The 24662-nt window shown below is 18.7% G+C and overlaps 5 protein-coding genes across 6 annotated transcripts; 3 read left to right on the plus strand and 2 right to left on the minus strand.

Moving 5' to 3' along the window:
* Nucleotides 1-138: 138 nt before the first annotated feature.
* PF3D7_1440200 lies at nucleotides 139-7829 on the plus strand (the record flags this gene model as incomplete). 2 transcript variants are annotated; one of them, XM_001348520.2, is made up of 6 exons in its annotated part: nucleotides 139-255; nucleotides 343-390; nucleotides 2816-3117; nucleotides 3290-3679; nucleotides 3825-6360; nucleotides 6540-7829. In XM_001348520.2, 6 exons carry the CDS (start codon nucleotides 139-141, stop codon nucleotides 7827-7829), a joined length of 4683 nt encoding a protein of 1560 aa, XP_001348556.2. The 2 variants fall into 2 exon arrangements, with proteins under 2 accessions (XP_001348556.2, XP_001348555.1); XM_001348519.1 differs by lacking the exons at nucleotides 2816-3117; nucleotides 3290-3679; nucleotides 3825-6360; nucleotides 6540-7829 and adding exons at nucleotides 741-971; nucleotides 1149-1490; nucleotides 1670-1934; nucleotides 2070-2422.
* A 505-nt stretch (nucleotides 7830-8334) lies between these two features.
* Nucleotides 8335-12356, minus strand: PF3D7_1440400 (zinc finger protein, putative; the record flags this gene model as incomplete). Its single annotated transcript, XM_001348521.2, has 2 exons — nucleotides 8335-8583; nucleotides 8763-12356. 2 exons carry the CDS (start codon nucleotides 12354-12356, stop codon nucleotides 8335-8337), a joined length of 3843 nt encoding a protein of 1280 aa, XP_001348557.2.
* A 2352-nt stretch (nucleotides 12357-14708) lies between these two features.
* Nucleotides 14709-16370, plus strand: PF3D7_1440500 (allantoicase, putative; the record flags this gene model as incomplete). The annotated part of the gene is made up of 1 exon (XM_001348522.1): nucleotides 14709-16370. One exon carries the CDS (start codon nucleotides 14709-14711, stop codon nucleotides 16368-16370), a length of 1662 nt encoding a protein of 553 aa, XP_001348558.1.
* A 725-nt stretch (nucleotides 16371-17095) lies between these two features.
* Nucleotides 17096-20402, plus strand: PF3D7_1440600 (protein SOC3, putative; the record flags this gene model as incomplete). The annotated part of the gene is made up of 17 exons (XM_024473364.1): nucleotides 17096-17155; nucleotides 17311-17427; nucleotides 17559-17624; nucleotides 17705-17806; nucleotides 17927-18021; nucleotides 18108-18162; nucleotides 18341-18429; nucleotides 18550-18745; nucleotides 18835-18936; nucleotides 19056-19145; nucleotides 19258-19313; nucleotides 19429-19522; nucleotides 19611-19706; nucleotides 19841-19873; nucleotides 19970-20034; nucleotides 20137-20177; nucleotides 20368-20402. The coding sequence occupies 17 exons, from the start codon at nucleotides 17096-17098 to the stop codon at nucleotides 20400-20402; spliced, it is 1392 nt and encodes a 463-aa protein (XP_024329208.1).
* A 354-nt stretch (nucleotides 20403-20756) lies between these two features.
* Nucleotides 20757-22958, minus strand: PF3D7_1440700 (AP-3 complex subunit mu, putative; the record flags this gene model as incomplete). The annotated part of the gene is made up of 1 exon (XM_001348524.1): nucleotides 20757-22958. The coding sequence occupies one exon, from the start codon at nucleotides 22956-22958 to the stop codon at nucleotides 20757-20759; it is 2202 nt and encodes a 733-aa protein (XP_001348560.1).
* Between the last annotated feature and the right edge of the window lie 1704 nt (nucleotides 22959-24662).

Raw genomic sequence — 24662 nt, forward strand, 5'->3', positions numbered from 1 at the left:
AGAGAGAAAAAAAAAAAAAAAAAAAAAAAAAAGAACCCATTCGATTTAGTATCTTATTTTACATTTAATATGTTCTTTTCTTTTTTTTTCTTTTTTTCTTTTTTGAATTAGAGGAAAATTAGAAAAGAATAAAAAAAAATGTTAAAATCAGATGTAGTGCTTTTATTGTATATACTTATAATAAATTTAATTTGTTGTCTTAATGGGAACTCTAAGAAAAGAGCTTATATTTTAAATACACCTAAATCTTCAAATGTAATATATTGCATATAAATTAAAGAATTATATAAAATAACAAATTATATTATATACTTTATTATGTTAATTCTTTACCTTTTATAGTGTAAGAGATCAAGTTTCAGAAGATGGAATAATCCCGTGAATAATAATGTACTATAATGAAACTCTTAAGTTGATAAAATAAGAAAAAAAAAATACATACATATATATATATATATATATATATATATATTATATACATTTATTTCTATATATATGTGTGTGTGTTTATGTTTACATATGCATTATTTATTTTATTCCATGTTGTTGTATATGTTCTTATTAATTTTCTCAAAATATGTGCAAAGTGCACTTAAAAAAAAAAAAAAAAAAAAAAAAAACAATATACGTATATATATATCTAATGACTGCTAAGCACCATTATTTAACTTCATTTTAAATATCAATCCATAAAAATAATTTTCTTTACTGTAACCTAAAAAAACAATATTTGATATTAGAATTCACAAATATTAAGTAAAAATGAAGGATCAATTGAAGATGTATATAACAAAAAGATCAGTGGAAGATGTAATATAAAAAACTTCTCAAAGGATATTAACAATAATATATATATAGAAACTAATAGAAGGGAAAGACGTATAAAGAGGAATAAGTATTTACTTTCATTGTATAATAACACAAATATAAAGACATCGAACTTTATTTATCCATTATTTATACACGAAGAAGTAAAAAAAAAAAAAAAAAAAAGAAATATATTATATAATTGTACGTATAAATGAACGTAAAAATTTTCATAAAGATATATATAAAATATGTTTATATGGACTTATAAATATATATAAATATATATATATATATATATATATATATATATATATATATATATGTATATTTTTTTTTAGGATGTGGAAAAGAAACATACTCAATTAGAGGGTATTTATACTTATAACGTAGATGGTATAATAAAAGAAATAGAGGAATGTATAAAATTAAATATTCATCATTTTATGTTCTTTCCAGTAATAAGGGAAGAAAATAAAACAGTGTATTGTGAAGAATCATATAACGAAAACAGCTACTTTTGTAAAACCATATCACGAATTAAAGAAAAATTTTCAGATGACATTATAGTATATACAGATGTGGCATTAGATCCATATAACATATATGGACATGATGGAATATATGATGACAACAAAAAGGAAATACTCAATGATATTACTGTTCATACGCTTGTTAAGCAGGTAATAATTTATCAATATATTTCATTGAAAAAAAAAAAAAAAAAAAAATGAATTAGTTTATTATAATATGATATAATATATATTATATTATAAAGTTATAAACTTGTATGTTATATAAATATTTATTTATTTATTTATTTATTTATTTATTTATTTATGAACTTCTTTTTCCTGATTAGTCTTTATGTTTGGCTAAGAGTGGAGCTGATGTTGTTTGCCCGAGTGATTCTATGGACAAAAGAATTGAACTGATAAGAAAAAATTTGGACTTTCATAATTTTAGAGATATTTTAATTTTATCTTATACATGCAAATATTCCTCTAGTATGTATAAGCCGTTTCGATCAATCTTAAATTCTAACATATTGAAAAATTTTGTTAAAAACAAGCAATCTTATCAGCACGATTTTAATAGTTATATGGACCTAAACAATGTGGATAAACGTAAAAAAAGAAAATATAAGATAATAATGAATAATAAGATAAGGAAATATATACATTTGTATATTTAATTTTACATATATATATATATATATATGTATGTATTTTTTTTTTTTTTTTTTTTTTTCTTTGTTACAGATATTATAGAGGGGGCTGATATAATAATGGTAAAACCATCAATGTTTTATTTAGACATAATACACAAAATAAAAAATCGAATTAAAGATGATGTACAAATTCCTATTGCTGTTTATAACGTTTCTGGTGAATATATGATGATAAAGAATTATGTGAAATATTTAAATGAAGATATAAATTATGAAAATGAAATAATAACAGAATTATTCAAAAGTTATTTAAGAGCTGGTGCTAATATTATCATAACATACTTTGCTAAGCAGTATGGTTTATATATGAAAAAATTATATGATAAAAATATAATAATTGATGATAATTCAAATAATAATTTTAATATAGAATTAACTCTATGAATAAATATATATGATTAATAACATTTTCTTATATATGATTTTCATACAGCAAACTTAATAAAAATATCGTTGAATCTTTTAAAGATTTATAAGACATTACAACTACAATATGGAAAATAAAATATTATTTGCATATAATTTATTATTATTATTATTTTATTTATTTATTTATTTTTTTTTTTTTTTTTTTTTTTTCATTTTTTATATTTATTTTTTCTTTTTTATTAATAATTTTTTAAATAATTTTAAAAATGTCATTTAATATAATATATATGTGTAAAGTGCATGTTATTTATATATATTTTAAAAAAAAGGTGTTTGTGATGGTATCATAATTTGTACTCATTTTAAAAAAATGTAATATAAATTTTTCTTTTCTTTTTTTCTCTATAGATAAATGAATTAAAGGAAGACGAAGACCTAATAAAATATGAGCTACAAAATGGGTTAAGCAACATAATATATAAGAAAAGGAAAAGCGTCAATAAAAAAAAATATATTTTGAATAATGAAAATCATGTAATTCTACCAACATATAAAATATCAGATGAATATAAGTGTTATATTAATCCAATAGATTATAATTATGAAGAACTACATGTTTATATGGAAGTAAATACAGGAAGTGTCAACGAAAAGAAAAATCAACAAGGAATTAGTCACTTGTGTGAGCATGTATCTTATATGGGTTCTAAGTAATAAAAAAAAAGAAATATATATATATATGGAATATGTATATATATGCCTATATGTTGTTTTCATTTTGTAAATGCTAAGAAAATATCTTATCATCTGTATATATATTTGTATATATATATATATATATATATATATATATATTTATTTATTTATTTGTTTACATTTTAGAAATCGGAAAAATATAGTGGATAAAAATATTAGAACGAACGCATACACCGATTTCCATCACATAGTGTTTTACATAAGCGTAAGTCTTAATAACGAAATTTATAAAGAAAATTTCTATAGCGATTTTAAGTGCGACCAATTTATAAAAAACATAAGAGAAGAAGATATTGAAGATTATGACATATACACTGTAGATGAATTTAACTACAAGCATGCAATTTTATCACAATGTATCGATACCATGGTAGAAGTACTAAAGGGCGAAACACAATTTAATAAAGAGAGGATAACAAAAGAGAAGAAGGCCATTTTTTCAGAGTACAGTATTATAAATAATATAGAATATAAAATGAATTCAGATATAATAAAAGTATTACACAAAGAGAATAGGTATAATAATAAAATAAATAAATATACACACACATATATATATATATATATATATATATATATATATTTATTTATTTATTTATTTATTTATTTATAATAATTTATTCATATCTTGTTTAAATTGTTTTATTTTATCATTTTTTAGGTTAAGCCATAGATTGCCTATAGGTAAACTAGAATTACTAAAGCGATACGGAGAAAAAGATGTAAAGGAATATTTTAATTTATTTTTTCGACCTGAGAACGTCAATTTTTTTGTATATGGTGATGTAAATGTTGATATAGCACAAAAGTTAATATCCAGCAAATTAGAGAATATTAAAGGTAAAGATCTTAAAGAGCAAGATAAAATATATTTGAATATATTAAATGATAGATGTACCTTACGTTCTCGAAATAAAAATTTACCAGCAGTTTTTCATATGTTTGGTAATAATTCTGATATAAAGGTAAAGGAAGAAGAAGAAGAAGAAGTAAAAAAAAATATACAACTCGAAAAAAATGAAAAAAATATCGAAACGAAGGATGAAAAATTTCATATTAATAATAATGAAAATATTACGTTTAAAGACACAGACGAAAATTTTCAAGAAGATGATTATAACAATAAAAAGGAAAATGATTGTAACACATATGATGATGATAACATTATTGATCTTGAAAAATATAAAGAATTTAAAAGGAATGAAAATGATATTGTGTGTGAATTAAAATTTAGGAATTATTTAAAAAATAAATATGGTGTAAATATGGAAGAAGAGAAATTATTAAACAAAAATGAAATGAAAAATATAAATACAAGTTTTGAAATTATAAAATATTCATTAAATAATGTGAATATAAATATTTTATTAAAAGAGGAAATAAAAAGTGTACGAACATTAGAAGATTTGAAAATATCTGTTATAAAAGAAGTAATATTTTATTGTTTATCCTTTAGATTTAATATACATAGAAATAATTTATTTAATAGTATAGATATTAATGAATATACAAATATTAATGAAGGAGCTACTATACGGACTATAGAAATTAAGACAACCATAAAAGCGTTTGAAAAAACAATAGAATGTTTTTATAATTTTATTAAAAGTTTATTAAAATATGGTTTTAGTGAAGATGAATTGTTAAATTATAAAATGAATGAAATAGATTACGAAGATGATTTGAAAGATGTTGAAGAAAAAAAAAGTGGACAAATAATAGATCATCAAAATATATCACATGATGTTTCAGAAGCATATACTAATAGTAATAAGCATTCCTCTAAAAATATGAAATTAATACATCCACATGATGATGATTATGATGATAATCATAATGATGCAGAAAAAGATATGAACAATAAAATGAATGAACAAGATGAAGAATATATTTTAGATTCAACTAAAATTAATGAAACATATACTGACGAAATACAAAAAATTATTGATTATAATACTTGTCAACATATATATCTTAATGAGAAAAGAGAAAAGAAAATCAAAAGAGAAATATTTGAGAAACTAAAATTACAAGAAATAAATAATTTTGCTAAACAATATTTTCAATATTTGTTTAATATTTTTAATCCATATTCTAATATGAAACCTCACTGCGTAGTTATACATGTTCCATCGAAAAATGAAAATTTATTTCATAAAAATAAAATTAGAAAATTATTTTTTAACAATATATATTCCATGAATGATGTACAAAATTATTCTATAAATATACAAAATAAACTTCTGTCACCTCATTACGTATATGAAAATATAACAAAGAAATTATCTCAAGCACGATATATAATTCCTCAAAAAAGAGAAAATAAGTATTCAGAGGATATCTTTAATTTTATTGTTAATAAAATGGAAGATCATAAAAATGAAAATATATTTGATGTTAATAATATGTGTTTATCTTTACCATTTTATGGTTTATCTACCAACCCAGATTTAAACATGTTCAAAAAATGTTACTGTATAAAGGAAAACAAGGATGATCACATAAATAACGTAAACGATCATATGAATGAAACGAAAATATTACCACAAATAACCGAATCTTCTGTTCAACCGAGCTTACCCACTAGTTCTAAAAAAAGTAACAACAATCTTTGTGTTGATATGAAAGAGAAACCAAAAACAATGGAAATAAATAATAAATATAATAATATGCATGACGATGTTGTATGTGATAATAGAAGAAACAACTTATCTGAGAAAGGGGTTACATTTTTAAATTTAAAGAATTATGTTTTATCCTTAAAAAATCAGAAGGAAATAGAAAACTATGAATTGTTAAACGGTATCAAAGTAAATTTATATAAAACTAAAGTAGATAAGAAAAATATTTATATGCGTTTAATTATTCCACATAATGATATAATAAAAAAGAAAAAAGAAAATGTGCATCTTTTATTATTTTCTATCATATGTTTATTTGAAGGAGGAGAAATAGAAAATGTTACTCGAGAGCATGTAGAAATTCATTGTAGTAATAAGAGTATTAATATATATATTGATATTAATGATGAATATTTCTTTATTGATATATATACACATAATAAATATGAAAATATTAGTTCAGCCTTTTCTATATTAAATAATATAATTTTGGAAACAAAAATAGAGAACACTGCTTTACCGAGGGTAGTTGATAAGTTAAAAAAGGATTTCTTCGAATATAAAAATAGTCTACAGGTAATAAAAAAAAAAATAATAATAAAATGAAACAATGAAATTGTTTATTATATTATAAATCTATTTGTTAAAAGGCAAATTAATTTATAAGCATAACGTTTAATATATATATATATATATATATATATATATATATATATATGGATGTATTTTTTTTTTTTTTTTTTTTTTTTTTTTAGTCTCTTTTACTTGGTCAAACCATTTCGTACGTAACGGGAGGGAAAATAGGATACCAAAATTTTGAAGTTTCCGATACTGAAAATATTACCATGGATGATGTTCAAAGAATGTTGAAACATATATTTAGTGATTTGTCCTTATTTGAATTAACTATTGTAGGTGATTTTTCTGATTTTATACATTACTATATATTACATTATCTTGGTACATTACAAGGGAAAATAATCGAACAAGAAGGAGAAAAGAAAAGATCAGATGTATGTTTAAAAAATAATAAGGATAATATAATAATTGAAAAGCATCGTACAAATAACTTATCAAATGAGTCATATCCCATTAATGAAAAAAAAAAAAAAAATGAAGATAATGGGTGTAAGTCTAATTCTGAAATATTATTAAATGATTATTATTCTATGTTATGTCCTTTTGCAGATTTTGAGGAAAAGTCAAAAAATACAACTTATGTTTATATAAAAGAAAAAGAAGAACATGGAATATTTCTATTAGTAGGAAAAGGAGCAAACATGTACGGATTTTTATCTAATGGGATACATATATCATTTTATTTAATGGAATATTTAAAAAGAATAATTAATGGGGAAGAAAAAAATAAGAATTGTGAAAATATTTATAAAGATGAATATATTTGTAATGAATTAGACAAAATAAAAAGTCAAGTTTTAGAAGATTTTCATTTTGAAGATAAACATAATATAAATGAATATCTTAAAAAGAAAAAAAAATTATATACTAGTCCATTGTTTTTTAATGCAGTTTCATATATTATTCAATATATATTAAATAGTAAATTATTTCATTATTTAAGAGAGAAAAAAGAATTAACATATGATTCATCATTTGAATTTATAAGTTATGAAAAATATTTTGCTGGCTTTTTTACTATACTAGTACAAACTAATCCTAGAGATTTGGAATTAATAAAAAAAGAGGTATTATCATGTATAGAATTATTTACTACAAATTACAATAACTTCTCAGATTATTTAATTGAAAATTCAAAATTATCATATTTAAATAAAAAAAATAAAGACTTAAAATATTTTGTAGATAAAATATCTGGTATGCAATTAACTCATTTCCCATTAAAATATAAAAATAAACATATTTTGAAAGATAATATACTATTGAATAAAATTCAAAAAATTGATGTTCTTCTTGTATTGTTTATATTATTTAATCAAACAAAAAATTATCATATATCTTATGGAATATCAGCTCCACACGATATATGGAAAGAAACCTATAAAAATATAAACAAGTTATACTAAAACGGGAGAAATAAAAATAAAAATAATAAAACAAAAAAAAAATAAACATGTATAAAAGTATATTTTATATTTCCATTTAATTTATTTTATATTTTTTTTCTTTTTAATTTAAATTTTTTATTGTTGTCTTATTTGTTTATTTTTTATAATATATACACAATATTAATTATATGTTCTATTATATTTAATTTTTTTTTTTTTTTTTTTTTTTCACTCTTCCTTTGTGTGTTTGTCTATTTGATATATATATGTATGTATATATATATATATATATATATGTATATATTATTTTTTAGGTCATCTTCATAACATTTTATTATGTCTAATGTAACATTATATAATTTTTTTTTATAACGTTTACTCATTATTCACTTCATGTTTTAAAAAAATATTTGTTTTTTTTTTTTTTTTTTTTTTTTTTATGTTTTGTTTTTCTTTTTGGTTTCTTTTTTTCTTTTTGTTCTTTTTTTTTTTTAACATATATTTTCTTCTTAAAAACACAAAATTATATATTCAATTTCCATTCTTTATTTATAGAATAACATAATGTTAGAATATCTTTAAAATTGGTAGTACTAAATAAAATATTATAATCTACATTTTCGTTAACACATTTAATTGAAGAAGATTTATCGATATTTATTATTTCTTGTACAACATTTTTATATGATTTTTCTATGCTTTCACCATAATACCACTTTAGAGGAGAGTAATATCTGGGTGATTCTAAATTCTTGATGATCCAATTGAACAGCTAAAAATAAACAAGACAAAAAAAAAAAAAAAAATAAAATATAATGAATATGTACCTATATAGAAATATAAGCTATAAATATATAAATATATAAATATATATATATATATATATATATATATATATATATATATATATATATACACATATTTATATATACATATATATATCATGTTCACCTTTTGTGCGACGTCGAGGAAGAACATATTTTCATTTGTTATTCTCTTCTTCAACATATTATTATTCTTGATATTATTTACAAAAACCTTCAAATTGTTATCATACATTCCCAAGTTATATATTTGGAAAATGTAAATAGATATTTCTCGTAACGTCTGTCCAAATATTATTAAAACCTTTTGATAAATATTATTTTCGGTCATGTTTTTATTTTGAACATTTAATTCATGAATATAAAATATATATGGATATAATATAGAATTAATAAATAGATCTAGACATAATGTTAAAGTATGTATACTGAATTTTTTCTCATAAATAATTTGTTTATTAATACCATCAATTTCATCATGTATTGTATAAAATAGAAAACGTATACTATCATTTAAATCTTTATGTGATATATTTATTATATCATTTATAACCTTTTCTAAATAAATATAAACATAATCTTTTATTATTTTTAATGTAGCCAATTCATTTTTTTCTTTATCACTTATCAATTTATCAATACAAATATCATTATCATTATTAAATATATTATTGTAATCAATAGATTTAGATATATCATACTTTTTAACAGCATTTATATCTTTAACCTGTTCTTCATCCATTATTGTGTTGTCATAATGTACATTATCTTTTGTATCCTCTATTACACTTTGCTTTTCCTTATTTTCTGATTCTGTAAAACTAACTTTTTTAGAATTAAGTGTTTGTTGCATTATGAATTCATTTTGATTTATTTTTTCTTCTATATTAATTTCCATTTTTTGGTCGTCATGTATAGTTTCTTCATTTTGAGCATCCATAACATGTTCTTCATTCTTCACATCCTTGTCTATAAATCTTTGATTATAATTATTTTTTTGTTGTAAATACGTCTTGTATAAAACGAGATCATTTTGCTTAATATTTTCGACATCTATAAGAAACTGTTTTTCGTTTTGTTGAATTTCTGAATAACATGTTGTTATATGTGTATCTATAATGAATGCTAATTTCAAATTATTTATACATAACAATGTGGTAATATTATCTAATAAATATGTAATTTTCATCTTAGTATGACATTCAATATTTTTATTTAACAAAGTATATACCTCATGTTTAATTATATGTTTTACAAAATCTTCTAAACTTTTATAATAATTAGATATATTTAAAAAGGATGAAATTAACTGGAAGGAATATTTTTTATTTTGTGCTTTCAGGATATGAATAACGTTTATATATTTATAGTTCATTAGGTTTTTCCATAATTCTTTGTATATATATGTGTTTTTTAGTGTTTTCATATTTGTATCATGTTGTGTACAATACATTGAATAATCAAAACTATTACAACAATTACAACTATTACTATTATTATTATTATTATTATTAAATATGTTGTATAATATATTTGTAGTACTATTATTATAATCTTGTGATATATTTATTATAGATGTATAATCAGAAGTCACTCCGTGTTCCTCCGATATTATATTATTATTATCCTTATTTAATTCGTCCATGAAATAATTATCTTCATAAAATGTATTGTTCATAAAATGAGTTGTATTGTTTTTATTATAGTTCCTATTTACATCAGTGTGATAATTATTTTTATTATCTTGTAAGTTATTATTTTGAACAAGTTTTGTTTTATCGACCAATTTTGAGTATACTATATTTTCGTCATGGTTATTATTATCGAAAAGAATATGATTACTTTTCATTTTGCATATTTTATTTAACACCTGGTTATCATTTACATTTGCTTGATCATATAATGAAAATGCATTTCTATTATTATTATCGAACATGTTGTTTATGTTATAAATACTGTCTAATTTTTTTGTATGTGTGTAACTATTTTGATGTATTAAATGGGAACCATTTATTTTATTTTTTGTTATGTTATTGAGAGATCTGTATTTTTTATCATTTTCGTTTTTATCTGAATTATTAATATTTAATATATTATTAAAATGATCTTGGAAAATATACAAATTTGAATGAACGGAAATTTTGTCCATTAACCACTGTGGTATATATTTGAGTAGATGATGATGATGATGGTGTTTATTATTTTTATTATTTATTAAGTAATTCATAAGTAGTTGATGTTTTTTTTGATATATAATAAAATTACTTATATTTAATGATAATTTTGTATGAAAAAAAAAAGCTTCCATCCATTCTATAATCAATAATTCTGATAATACTGCTCTTTTTAATGACATTAAAAAATTGATTTTTTTTTTTTTTAAAAATTTGATTTCATTGATAATATATTGATATAACATATCTATTCTTTTTTGTAAAGAAGAATAATTAGAATAAATTTCTGATAAGAGTTTATGTTTTTTTTTTAATAATTGCAAAATACGTGTTTTTCTATTTTGTAAAGATATATCACTTAATGATTTTCTTTGATTCGATAATATAAAGGCATCTTTAATATTCATAATTGGATGATTATTATTATCATCATCTTGATCAAAACATTTTGAATGTGTACCTATCAAAATACAACTAGGACATAAAGTACAAAAGCATTTCATACATACACTTTCTATTAATTCATTTATATGATAAGGACATTTACCAAATTGATAAGGTGATTCGGATATATGTATTCGTTTATGGTTTTTTAAAATTTTATTTTTCTCATGATGTTTTATATCACATATATCACATAAATGAACTTTATCATTATAACAATAAGTAATTGCTTTGGTACTATAACAATATTCACATACTGGAATGCTTATATCAACTCTTAAGCATTTAAATTCAAATTCAATTAAATATAAGGGTAATATTTGTTCAGAATTTCGAACTTTATAAATATAGCTATAATTATTTTTTAACCCACTATTATTATAATAATTATTATTATAAATATTATTATTATTATTATTATTAATATTATTATCTCCTTCCCTTTTGTTACAACCACTTCTATCTACATCATTTTTATTTTCCTTATAACATACCTTTTCTTGTTCATTCCCTTTTATTTCAACATTTTCATAATATAATTTTTCCTCAATTGCTATAGAATCATATCCATTAGGTATTTCTGCACTTGATAAAACATCTTGTACATTTTTTTTATTTAATAATAATGTTTTATTAGGTATGATTTTGAATACATATATTTGAAATGTTTCGTTACTATTTTTTTGAAACCCAATTGGATACTTTTGATTTCCTATTACATATGTAAAATTTTTCATATCATTATAATTATGTATAAAATAATTTATCATACTATTATCAGTTTGCTTTATCTCATTTATATCTAATAAACTTAATAATATATTACTTTTTAAACTATATGCTATTTCTTCAAACTTTTTTTCATAGTCATGTGTAACCAATCTATATATATTTAATACATTTATATTACTATTAAAATAATGTAATTTTAATATATATTCATAATGTGTTATCAAATTGTAATCTTTTATTTTGCTTATTTCAAATAAGTGATTTTTCCTTATCTCCTTTTCCTTCTCATTTAATATACGATCTTTTAATACAATCTTTTGGTATGCATTTTGGAATGTCTCTCCCTCCACCCCATAATTTTTATCCATCATATAAAAAGGAAAAATAAAAATAAAAATAAAAATTAAAACAAAAATAAAATATAATATAATAATAATATAATTATAATTATAATTATAATAATTATTATTCTTATTATTGTGATATATTTATATATATATACCACATTGTTGTACGACACATGTACATTTTTTCAAACACAATTTTTGCACTCGTCAAGAAAAAGAAGAAAAAATTAATAAATAAAATGATAAAACAAATATATTATAAAAAAGAAAGATATATATATATATATATATATATATATATATATATTTATTTATTTATTTATAAATTCCTTTTTTCTTTCTTTTTTTTTTTCTGTCTTTTTATTAATATTTATTGAAAACATAATTTTTTTGTATTTTCCTTTTTTTTTGTAATGTATGTAAAAAGAAAAAAAAAATATATATATATATATATATATATTTTTCTTTTTAATACACACAAAAGTGATACAAACATATTATGCATGATTATTCAAAAAAAATATATTTTTTTTTAATATAACATAATATATATCTTTTGATAAAAAAGAAAAAAAATAATTACATACACATTATATATATATATAAAGATTTTTTTAGTACAACAGAACAAAATATAATACCAAACAAGACTACACCAAATTTTTTTTTTTTTTTTTTTTTCCCATATTTTAAATAATAACAACTTTGGAATAATATAAATTTAAAAATAAAAATAAATATAAATATAAATATTCATATATATATATATATATATATATATATATATATATATATATTATTTATATTGAAAACAACTGCCACCCAATTTAATATATTTAATTATTTTTATAAATATTATTATACCTTTAGAAGGCTAAAATATTAAAATTGTATATATAAATACATATATGGATAATTGTTTCTTTTCTTTTTTCGATATTGAAATGTGAGGAAGGATATTTTTTTTTTTTTTTTTGATTCGAAATATATAATAATGAAAGAAGAAAAATTATATATTATAATTGTTAAGATATTTACAATTTGGTATAGTTCAATTTTCTTTTTTTCTTTTTTTTAATTGATAAGGATAAAAGTTAAATGGTTAATAACAAAACGGTATGTATAATATTATACATTTTTAAGAAAAAAAAAATAAAAAATAAAAAAAAAATGATTTTCTCTAATGCTTCATTATGTTGTTCAATAAACAGAGAAATACCTGAAATTTAATATGAAAATTTTATTTTATTATTATATTTTTTTAACTGTATATTCATTTATTTTCTGGGTGAGAATACAAATGTCGATATATAGTTAATTAATTTGTTTATATGTATAAATATACATAAAGATTTATTTACTTTGTGTGTAATTTAATAAGAAATGGACATTATATTTTATTTAATATTATTTTTTTTTTATTTTTTTTTTATTTTTTTTTTATTTTTTTTTTACTATTAAATAATAAATAAATAAATAAATGTATTTATTTATGTTTTTAAAAAATTATATAGTTTATCAAAGTATAAAAAATATGAATATGATTATAAAATTGTACTACATACAAAATATATATCATATTTTAAAAAAATACATTTTATTTTGATAAAAAAATATTTTTTCTTTTTAAATATAAATAAAAAAAAAACTTGGAAACATATAATATATATATTAATATATGTATTAATAAATATATTATATATTAATATATAGATGATGTCATTTTCCAAAAAAATCAATATTATAATTCCATTGTATATTATTATTTATTATGACATTATTTATTTTATGTTTATTATGAATATATATAAAGGGGAATTTTTTTTTTTTTTTTTTAATTTTCCCTTCTCTTTATAAAAAAATATAATAAAATAAAATAAAATAATATTAATAATTTTTTATTTAAAAAAAAGTGTACCCATATATTATAAATCTATGCAATATATATATATATATATATATTTATTTATATTTAATATTAAAAATAATATGATTGAATAAAATATTAAAAAAAGAAAAAATTTATGGATAAAAAATTCCAAAATTATTTATATATATAATTATATATTTATGTGATGATATTTTAAATTATTACATAATTAATGTGGACTAATAAATACATATATATATTTTTTATATGATATTATATTTTAATTTTATTTGAACCTAATATGTTTACAGTTTTTTAAATATATATATATATATATAATATATGTGTATAAAATTCTATATTTCATTTCATTTCATTTTATTTTATTTATTATATTTTTCATTTCATTTTACTTATTTATACATATTTATTTTTTTGTGTTATCCTCATGTGGATACCACTTTATATATAAAAAAAAAAAAAAAAAAAAAAAAAAAAGAAGAAAAATGAAAGAATCAAGTTCTAAAGAAGAAGGGGGGATATATAACCCTTTATGTAATATGAATGATAATGGAACTTGTAAAAAAAGGAAACTAAATGAGGGTGACATAAGTAATGATATAAATGAAGAGAATAATAATTTTAATAGAAAGAAACAAAGAAAGGATATGAAAAATATAAGACAAATAATGAATATATTTAATGGTATATTTAATTGGATTGTTAGTAAAGGTATGAATAAGATTCCTTGTAGGGAAATAGAAAATATTAATGATGTGGATTTTTTTAATTTTAATAATGTGTTATCAAAACATTATGGTTCTAGGATAATATTTGTTACTGATGATTCTATAAGTAAATCTGAAAATATATTGGTAGAAGATGATAAAGTTGGTTGGATTACTAGAAGAAGAAGAGATGTTGGACATGAATGGTTAATAATAAAATTAAAACACCCATGTATTATTTATGGTATTGAATTAAATTTTGATAATATTGCTGAAGATGTATGTCCTCATTTATCTATTGAGGTGTCTAATAACAATGCTATCGATGATATAATTAAAGAGGAAGAATTTATTTTGAACGAGCGGGATAAGGTTGGTAACTTTACTACCTTCACAAGAAATGAAATAGAAGATAATGCAGGTGATAATATAAAGATGGAAAAGAACAAGGATATGGAAAATCTTAAAAATGCAGATATATTAAAGGATACAGAAAATACAAAAAATGAACAAACAATAAAACGTGTCGATAATATTAAAAATATGCATGGTACACAAACAATTGTAAATTATGAAAAAAACACTAAACGTAAAAGTTATAACTTTTTAGATTCATATAAAATAGATAAATCGATTTCTGATTTATTAGAACAACAAAATACACCTTGGGTTGAATTATTACAAGCAGATTGTGTAGATTTTTTAAAAACAGTGGGAAAGAAAAAGACATATTATTTTAAAATAAATAATGAAGATTTAATTAAAAAACCTTGGACACATATAAGAGTTAATTTATATCCAGACGGTGGTATAAATAAAATTAATTTCTATGGAGAATTTATTTCTTTATTTAAAAAACATACTATCATATCTAAACAAAAAATATTTTTAAATAAACCTGAGAATGGTTGTACATTAATTTATTATCATTGTGATCATATATATAAAGGACATCCAAAATATATAATAGATTCATGTAAAACAGATGGATTTTGTACAAGACGATTAATAAATAGACCACCCATTATATTAAGAACTCTTACAAATAATTGTATTTTGAATAGCTCAATTTTTAAATTTGGTGTACGAGGTATTGTAGAAAATTTCACCATAGATATAGGAAATTATAAATATGATCATCCTGAATGTATACAAATTTATTTATTAGACTGTATAGATATACTCACATTAAATTTATTAGAACAAAAAAAAATTTTTGAAGAAGATGAAAAACTATTAAAAAAAAAAATGGAATGGATACAATTACCACCATTCAAAATAACAACGAATCAAAAAAAAACATTTTTTCATTTTAATTTGTTAGAATATAATTTTACCCTTATGGAAAGAACAGCAACTCATTTCAAAATATCTATACATCCGGATGGGGGAATATCACAAATAAATGTAATAGGCACTGTTTTATCTACATTATTATAAATAGATTCACCTATATGTAATGCTGCATTTTTTTTATAGTAACAGTATAAATAAATATATATATATAAATATATATGTATATATTTTATTTTTTGTTCCCACATATATATATATATATATATATATATTTATTTATTTATTTATATATATTTATATTTATGTTTAAATTAATTTTTTTTTTCTTCTTTTTTAAACTATTAATCATTAATATATATAAAAAATATATTATAATTATTCACATCTCTATAAAGAAGAAAAAAAGAAAACAAATGAGATATTATAATTGTTTCTTTTTTTTTTTTTTTTTTTTTATTTAAAAGGTTATTTATTAAAAATAATAAATGTCTATATGTATTAATATACATATAATATATATATATATGTATATGATTAACTCGTGTCTATTTTTTAATTAAAAAAAATACTTGTGTTCCAAATTATAATAAAAATATATACTGTTAATTTTTTTTTTTTTTTTTTAATATAATAAGAAAAAATATATTTTATTTTTTTTTTTTTATTATTTTGGTAAATATAATTATATTTTTTATTATAATGAATATTATTGGGCTATATATTTTTAATCATTTATATCTTTATTATATATATCTCGTACGTGTATACGCCTACCAATGTAAAATAAAAAGCATTAACATAAATTAAATCAATGTAAACAATTTATTTTATAATAATTATTTCATATTTATGCATTTAGTATATTACAAATGAAAAATCAAAATACAGATAAGTTAACAAACTTAAAAGATTTAGTACCTTTCTATAAAGTAAAAATGAAAAAACAAAAAAAAAAAATTAATAGAATACATACATATATATATATATGTATCATTTTTCATTATATTTATACATTCATATTTCTATATACGACTATAATTTACTTTATTTTAATTTTTATAATATATCCTTTCATTACCTTTAGAAAGACAATGAAAAGTTAAATGAAAATACGGAAGATATCGTTTATTCAGTGAAGAAAAAATTTAACTGTATAAAAGAAATTGGAGAATCTACATTCAATAAATATGAACACACAAGGGTAAAGGAAGAAAAAAAAAAAAAAAAAAAAAAACACAAACAAATAAAAGGAAAGGAAAAAAGAATACATATAGATGCTTATATGTTTATAAATATTTTTCTTATACATACTTGTTTTTTTTAATCTTGAAGAAAAATCTAGAATTATTGAACAGAGAATTAAAACTTAACAAGATATCATTGGGACATCAAAAGAATGTAAAATATTAAAATTATAGTATGAAAAAATATTTTAAGATAACGAACATACACACATACATATTATTATTATATTTAAGGAATATGAAGAAATAAAAATAAAAAATGAAGAGATTTTAAATAAGTTTGAAAACCTTAAACATTCAAAATGTACATATCAAATAATGTTACAAAGGATTAAGGTAATATAAGTATATCAATATATATATATATATATATATATATATATATATATATATAATAGCATCAAAAGTGAATTTTTTTTTTTTTTTTTTTTTATTCTTCTTTTTCTCTACATTTAGAAGGAGAAAAAACTTTTATACTTTTATTTAAACTCGTTAGAGCGAACAGTCGCAAGCTTGAAAAATAATGAAAAACAACTACATAACAATATACAGTAATAAAATAAAAACAATACAATAATAATATCTACATATTTTTACTTCATTTTAACATATACCTATTATGCCATTTGAATTATAGGAAAATAACATCAGATAATAAAAATTTAAAAAAATCCATTGAAGAAAAAAAAATGGTACAAAAAACAAAAATAAATATATACATACATAAATAAATGAATAAATAAGCATATAATTATAATATAATTAAGATATATAATGATTATATTATAATATTAGCAAAAAAAAAAAAAAAAAAAAAAAGATAAATATATAAAATAAATAATCTTATCATATAATTTTTAATTTGTACAGGACATTATAAAGGCCAAAAATAAAAATGAAGAAATATTAAAATATATGAATGTCAATAAGGAGCACAGCAACATACTCAGGATAAGAAGGTTACAAAAAAATAAAATATATATAGATACATACATACATATATATATATATATATATATATATATATACATATGTGTCTAAATATATTTTTTTATATATATATTAATTTATCTTTTCAGAGAAATGATTAATGAATATAAGACTAACAAATTAAACGACTCAAATATTGCGCTCATGATAGAAGAGAAGAAAAAATATAAGAAACTTCTTATATACTATCTATTATATAATAATTATCTCAAATTAAGTGCTTCAAATATATTTGAAAATGCTAGTAGTATATATGCTACAATATCAAAATTAAGAGAGGCAACAGTAATTATATAAAAGAAACGTGAATTAATAAATTTGAGATAAAAAACAAAAACTAAAATAATTAATTATTTTTATTTTTTTTTTAAAAGGGTGTAACGGATATATATGATATTAATCAGAAATTTATGGACATTGAAAATAAAAAAAATCTTTTACAAAAGGAAGAGGAATTATCTCAAAAAAGGCTCGAAGTAAAAATATATATTTATATATATGTATATATTTATTTATTGTGTTGTTACGTACATATTTATTTAAGCGCACATATTATATATATATATATATATATATATTTATTTATTTATTTTAGGACGCTATTCAAGAGTATCAAGCTTTAAATAACGAAATTTTAAATACCTTCTCTGAAGATAAAAATATTCTAAAGAAGAAAATTCAAAATGTTAAGAAAAAAGAGTGATAAATGATATATAACAAATATTTTTTATATTTTTTATATTTTTTATATTTTTTAAATGATACATGTATATATAAAAATTAAATTCTTTTTGTAGGAAAAAGAAAAAATATCAGACGACATATACGAGTCATATAAACTTGTTTTTGCCAGGTTGTGCTTTTAAATTTTATTTTATTTTATTTTATTTTAATTTTTTTTTTTTTTTTTTTTTTTTGCATGAAATAAAAAAATATGTTTTATACATTATTCCATTCATACATTTCAGTGAAAGAGAATTAGAAGATATAAACATAAAATTAGATAAGATAAAAAAATTCTTAGAAAAACAAAATAGTTATTTCCATTCTATAAATATGGAGGTATCATATTATTATCTCTAGAAGAATAAATATAATATATATGTGCATAAATATGTATATATATGATGTTCCTTCTTTTTTATCTTAGGAAAAAATGGAATTTCATTCTAATGAAGATATGTTACAATATATAAAAAATTTAAAGGGGGTCGTTGAAACGTTGATGAAAATAACACAGCAAAATGTAAATTGAACAATAATATATATATATATATATATATATATATATATATGTGTGGATGGATATATATATTTTATGAACTGTCTTATATTACTTATTAAAAATTGTTTTATTTTTTTTTTTAATATTTAACATAGAGGGAAAATGGAAACATCAGTAGATCTTATAAGGTATATATAAAAATGTTGCTTACCTTTTGTGCATCACTATATATATGTTGTATGTTTATTTTATTTTATTTTAATTTTTTTTTTTTTTTTTTTCAGTCCTTGGAATTTCTTGAAATAATGAATTTATACAGGAATGTCGATTTTCATAAAAATATGTGCAGGTAATAGGAATATACCTACCTACATATATGCACCTATACATATATATATAATATATCTATTTGTATTAAAAAAAATATATATTTATTGCTTTGTTTCTTCAGAGTTGATGATACTCAAGAACTAGAGAATACCATAAAAATGGGTACGTCATAAAAAATACAAAATTAAAACATTAAATGTGACAGAATATTTTACAGAAAAAAAATATTATGTTAAATAAGAAGTTTTACATAAAAAATATATTACATAAAAAAAAATATGTAAATAAATATATATATATATATATATATATGTTGAATTTGTATTTTTATAATTTTGTGATATAATGCTAGAATCAAAAACTCTGAATAAAGGCAAGTTGCCATAAACTGGGCACAATCACAAATGATTATATAAGGACATATATTGAAGCAAAAACAAAACACACATATAAATAAATAAATATATTTATATATATATATATATATATATATATATATATTATAATGCGAAGAAATTTAAAAATATAAAACATTTAAAAAAAAAGATATAAGAATTTAATTTAAATTAATTTAAACATATTTATTTTTAAACAAGATTCATGGTAACACGTGGCTACTATATATTGTACGATATTATATATATACACATGTAAACATAAATATATACCAACATATATATATATATATGAATTTTTTTTTTTTTTTCTTTTTTTTTTTTTCAATTTTAAAACAAAAATATATTATAGCCTAAATTCTATGTTATTATATATGGTACTATATCTACACCCCTTACGTATTTCCACATTTTTCAAATTTTGTACTTCAATTTTCTCTATTTTATGATCAGTGATGGATACGCCATTAATTTTTAAACTAGCATAGGCTACAAAATTAAAGAGAGGATATAAGTTAAAATTATTTAATGGGGATATTTGATATGTATTTTTCATTTGATTCATATCATTTTGTTCATGTGTAGGAACATATAAAGATATATGAGCATACATTTGTGTATTCATATCTGTAACATAATTTATAAACCAATAAATACATTTCTTTTTTTCATTATAATTTATATTGCCTAGGGATGTATGGAAATTGACTGATTTGATAAAATGATGTATAGGTATTTTAATTAAGATATTTTCATATCTGTTTAATAATATATTACTATTGTTTTTATTTGTATTTATATTATTTAAAAGGACATTTAATTTTATTTTATACATATTTTCTGTACTATCAAAATGTATATTACCTTTAATAAGGATTGGTAATTTATATTTAGGGTGTGAGAATAAATCATTGTCATAACTGTTTTTACAATTATCATTTGGTATATCAAAATAATTTTGTGGCATATTCATATGTTCATCATTCCATAAATTTAAAAGATTACTGAATAGAAAATCATTATTATATTCAAGATAGTTATTTGATGAAAATATATTATTATTTTGTATGTTCATATTTTCTTGATAGGATATACTTCTACTTAACGTTTGAAAGGAGTTACTACTATTTTGTTTTTCTAAAATATTGCAATGATTTCTTTTCATAACATTTTGATGTTCATTTTTTATATCCCATTCATTTTTTATATCATGTTCATTTTTTTTTGCATTTTCATTTATGGCATCTTCAACACTACTTAATTTTAATACGTTCGTTAATGTGTTGTTCATTTGTTGTTCGTCATTAAAATGTGTATTACTTTTTATGTTATTTTTATTATAGTATTCATTGTTATTATATAAAGGAGAGGGTCCAGGATGTAACAGAATTTTATCATAATAATGCAGAAGACAATATTTCTCATGTAATGGTACAAAGTGAATTATTACATTTTTATTATTTAGAGTATGTTCATCTTTGTTTTTATTAAATAATTTATTAGCATTTATAGTATAATGGAAATTACATTTCTGAACATCTAGCTGATTAAAATATAATTTAATATATGGGGAACCTTTAATATTCGAATTAATATATACATTACCTTGTATATAATAATGTATAATTTTATTATTTTTATTAACAATACAATTTACATTTTCTTCAACATCTATATATATTTCATTTGATGATGTACATGAGTTATTATATGATCTCCAATAATTATATATAGAATGTTTTCCATGAAGATATGAACCATTACTATAACTATAATTTATATTTTTCTCATTATTAATATGAAGCATAAGAAGATTACTATTGTTATTATTATTACTAATATTATTCATATTATTATTACTATTCCCAACATTTATATTTATATACTTATTTTGTGTAATCATATTATATATATTATTTGGTATAGGACCTATTTTTAATGTTTCATTCAGAAAATTATTACTAGTGTTATAATTAAAATTATAATAATTATTATTATTGTTGTTATTATCATTATTAATTAATTCTTTTAAAATCGTATGAATAAATAAAGATGGTTTTCCATTCTGTACTAATATTTCATTTATCAAAAAATTTATTATAGTATAATTATGTATTAATATATTTTCCTTTAATTTATCTATATCAAAATATTTTTTTATAATTTTTATTATCTCTTGCATCATCTCTACAATTAATATAGGATTATTTTCACCTTCTATTAATGTTACAAAATATAAATCATCACTCTTTATTATATAAACAAATTTTTTGTTATCCAAAGATCTTCCATTTAGTAAATGGAACTTATCATTCGTATGATCATATGATGTATTGTTCAATATTAAATAGTAATTATTATCAACATTGTTATTAAAATAATCATAATAATTATAGTTATTATTATTATTATTATTATTATTATTGCTTTTATTATATAGTATCCTTTTTATAACATTATGTATATTCCTTTTATACCTTTTTTTATTAAAACATTGCTCTATTAATAATTTCCCATTAGACGAATAAATACAAAATAAATCCAGCATTTTCCTTTCTTTCTTTTTTCAAAAATGTATAAAATTAATTGATTTTTTTCTTTTTTTATTTATTCATCAATACAATCGTATAATATTTAAAAAGCCTTTCCATATTAAAATAAAATATATATACATATATATAAATATATATATATATATGTTCTTTATTTTATAGGGTATATCATCACGTTGCCACCTTTTTTTTTTTTTTTTTTCGTGTTATAATATTTATTATAACCTACACCAAAATAAGGCATATACATAAAACAACACACTTGTACTAATTTTTTTTTTTTTTTTTTTTAAATAAAATAGTAACCTATGTCATTGTTCTTTTATTTATTTACTTTATTTTATATTTTTTCTTTCGTGTTTCTTCAAAATTTTTAGACAACCGAAAAAACTATATATAACAATATATAAAACATATATGTTTTCTAGTGGGGGTGTACATATTTATATTTAATAAATATTATAATGTTGGGACATAAAAAAAAAAAAAAATTAAAAAAAATATAAAATATATAAAATATATATATGACTAATAAAAACATAAAAAATAAAATATATATTTGTTGTATTTAATTTTATAAATATGTATATATTAAAAAAAAATTAAAACCAAGTAAACAAGTATACAACATTAAATAATTAAAAATATATCATATATACAAACAATAATATAATTTCAAATTAAAAAAAAAAAAAAAAAAAGCCATGTACTACTTGGAAAGTGGTATAATTTATTATATTAAATAATATTTTTATTTAATACTAATAAAAAAAAAATTAAATACTATATATATATATATATATATATATATATATATATATTAATTTTTTTTTTTTTATGTGTACCAAATTATTTATTTTGTAACAATATGTATAATATTATAATATATATATATGTATATCTTTATTTATATGTCGAAATATATATAAAAATATAATAATATTTTAAATAATATAATTTTAGTTATATATACAAAATATTTTATTTTTATTTTATATACATTTAAATTTATACGGTAAATTTCTTTAGGGTAATTAAATATTGATAAAATAATTTTTTTTCGCTTATATAATACAAATATTATGTATATATGTATACATGTATATATATAATATATATATATATATATATACAAAATATATGAATATTATTTTTTTTGAACTAAATATTAGGAGGATATATATATGAAACAATATTTAATCATATATGTAACCTATTAAATTTGCAATATTTTTTGAGACCAATGAAATAGTCATAGGATTTTTATTAGAATGTTAAAAAAAAAAAAAATTTATTATTATTTAAAAGCTTCAGATTCTTTTGTTTTATGCCTTCTTTTTTTTTTTTTTTTTTTTTTTGGTTTCTCCTTATTACTTATTTTACATTTTATATATAAAAAAATATATCAGTTATTAATATATACTATATATAGTATATTATTTTATTTATATTAATACACATATATATATTATTTTACTTAAATGTTTTATTATTTTATTTTATTTTATATTTTAGAAAAAATTAAAAGAAAATTACGGTTATATAATTAATATTAGATGGTTTATTTATTTTTCATTAATGAAATTTTTTTTTATTATATTATCCTTTTGAATATAACCACAAAAAATCAAAAATAAAAACAAAAGAAGGAAAATAAAAGTCCACATTTTAATTAATATTATAAAGATTGTATTATATAT

Source organism: Plasmodium falciparum (assembly GCF_000002765.6).
Source record: "Plasmodium falciparum 3D7 genome assembly, chromosome: 14".
Classification (NCBI taxonomy): Eukaryota; Apicomplexa; class Aconoidasida; order Haemosporida; family Plasmodiidae; genus Plasmodium; species Plasmodium falciparum.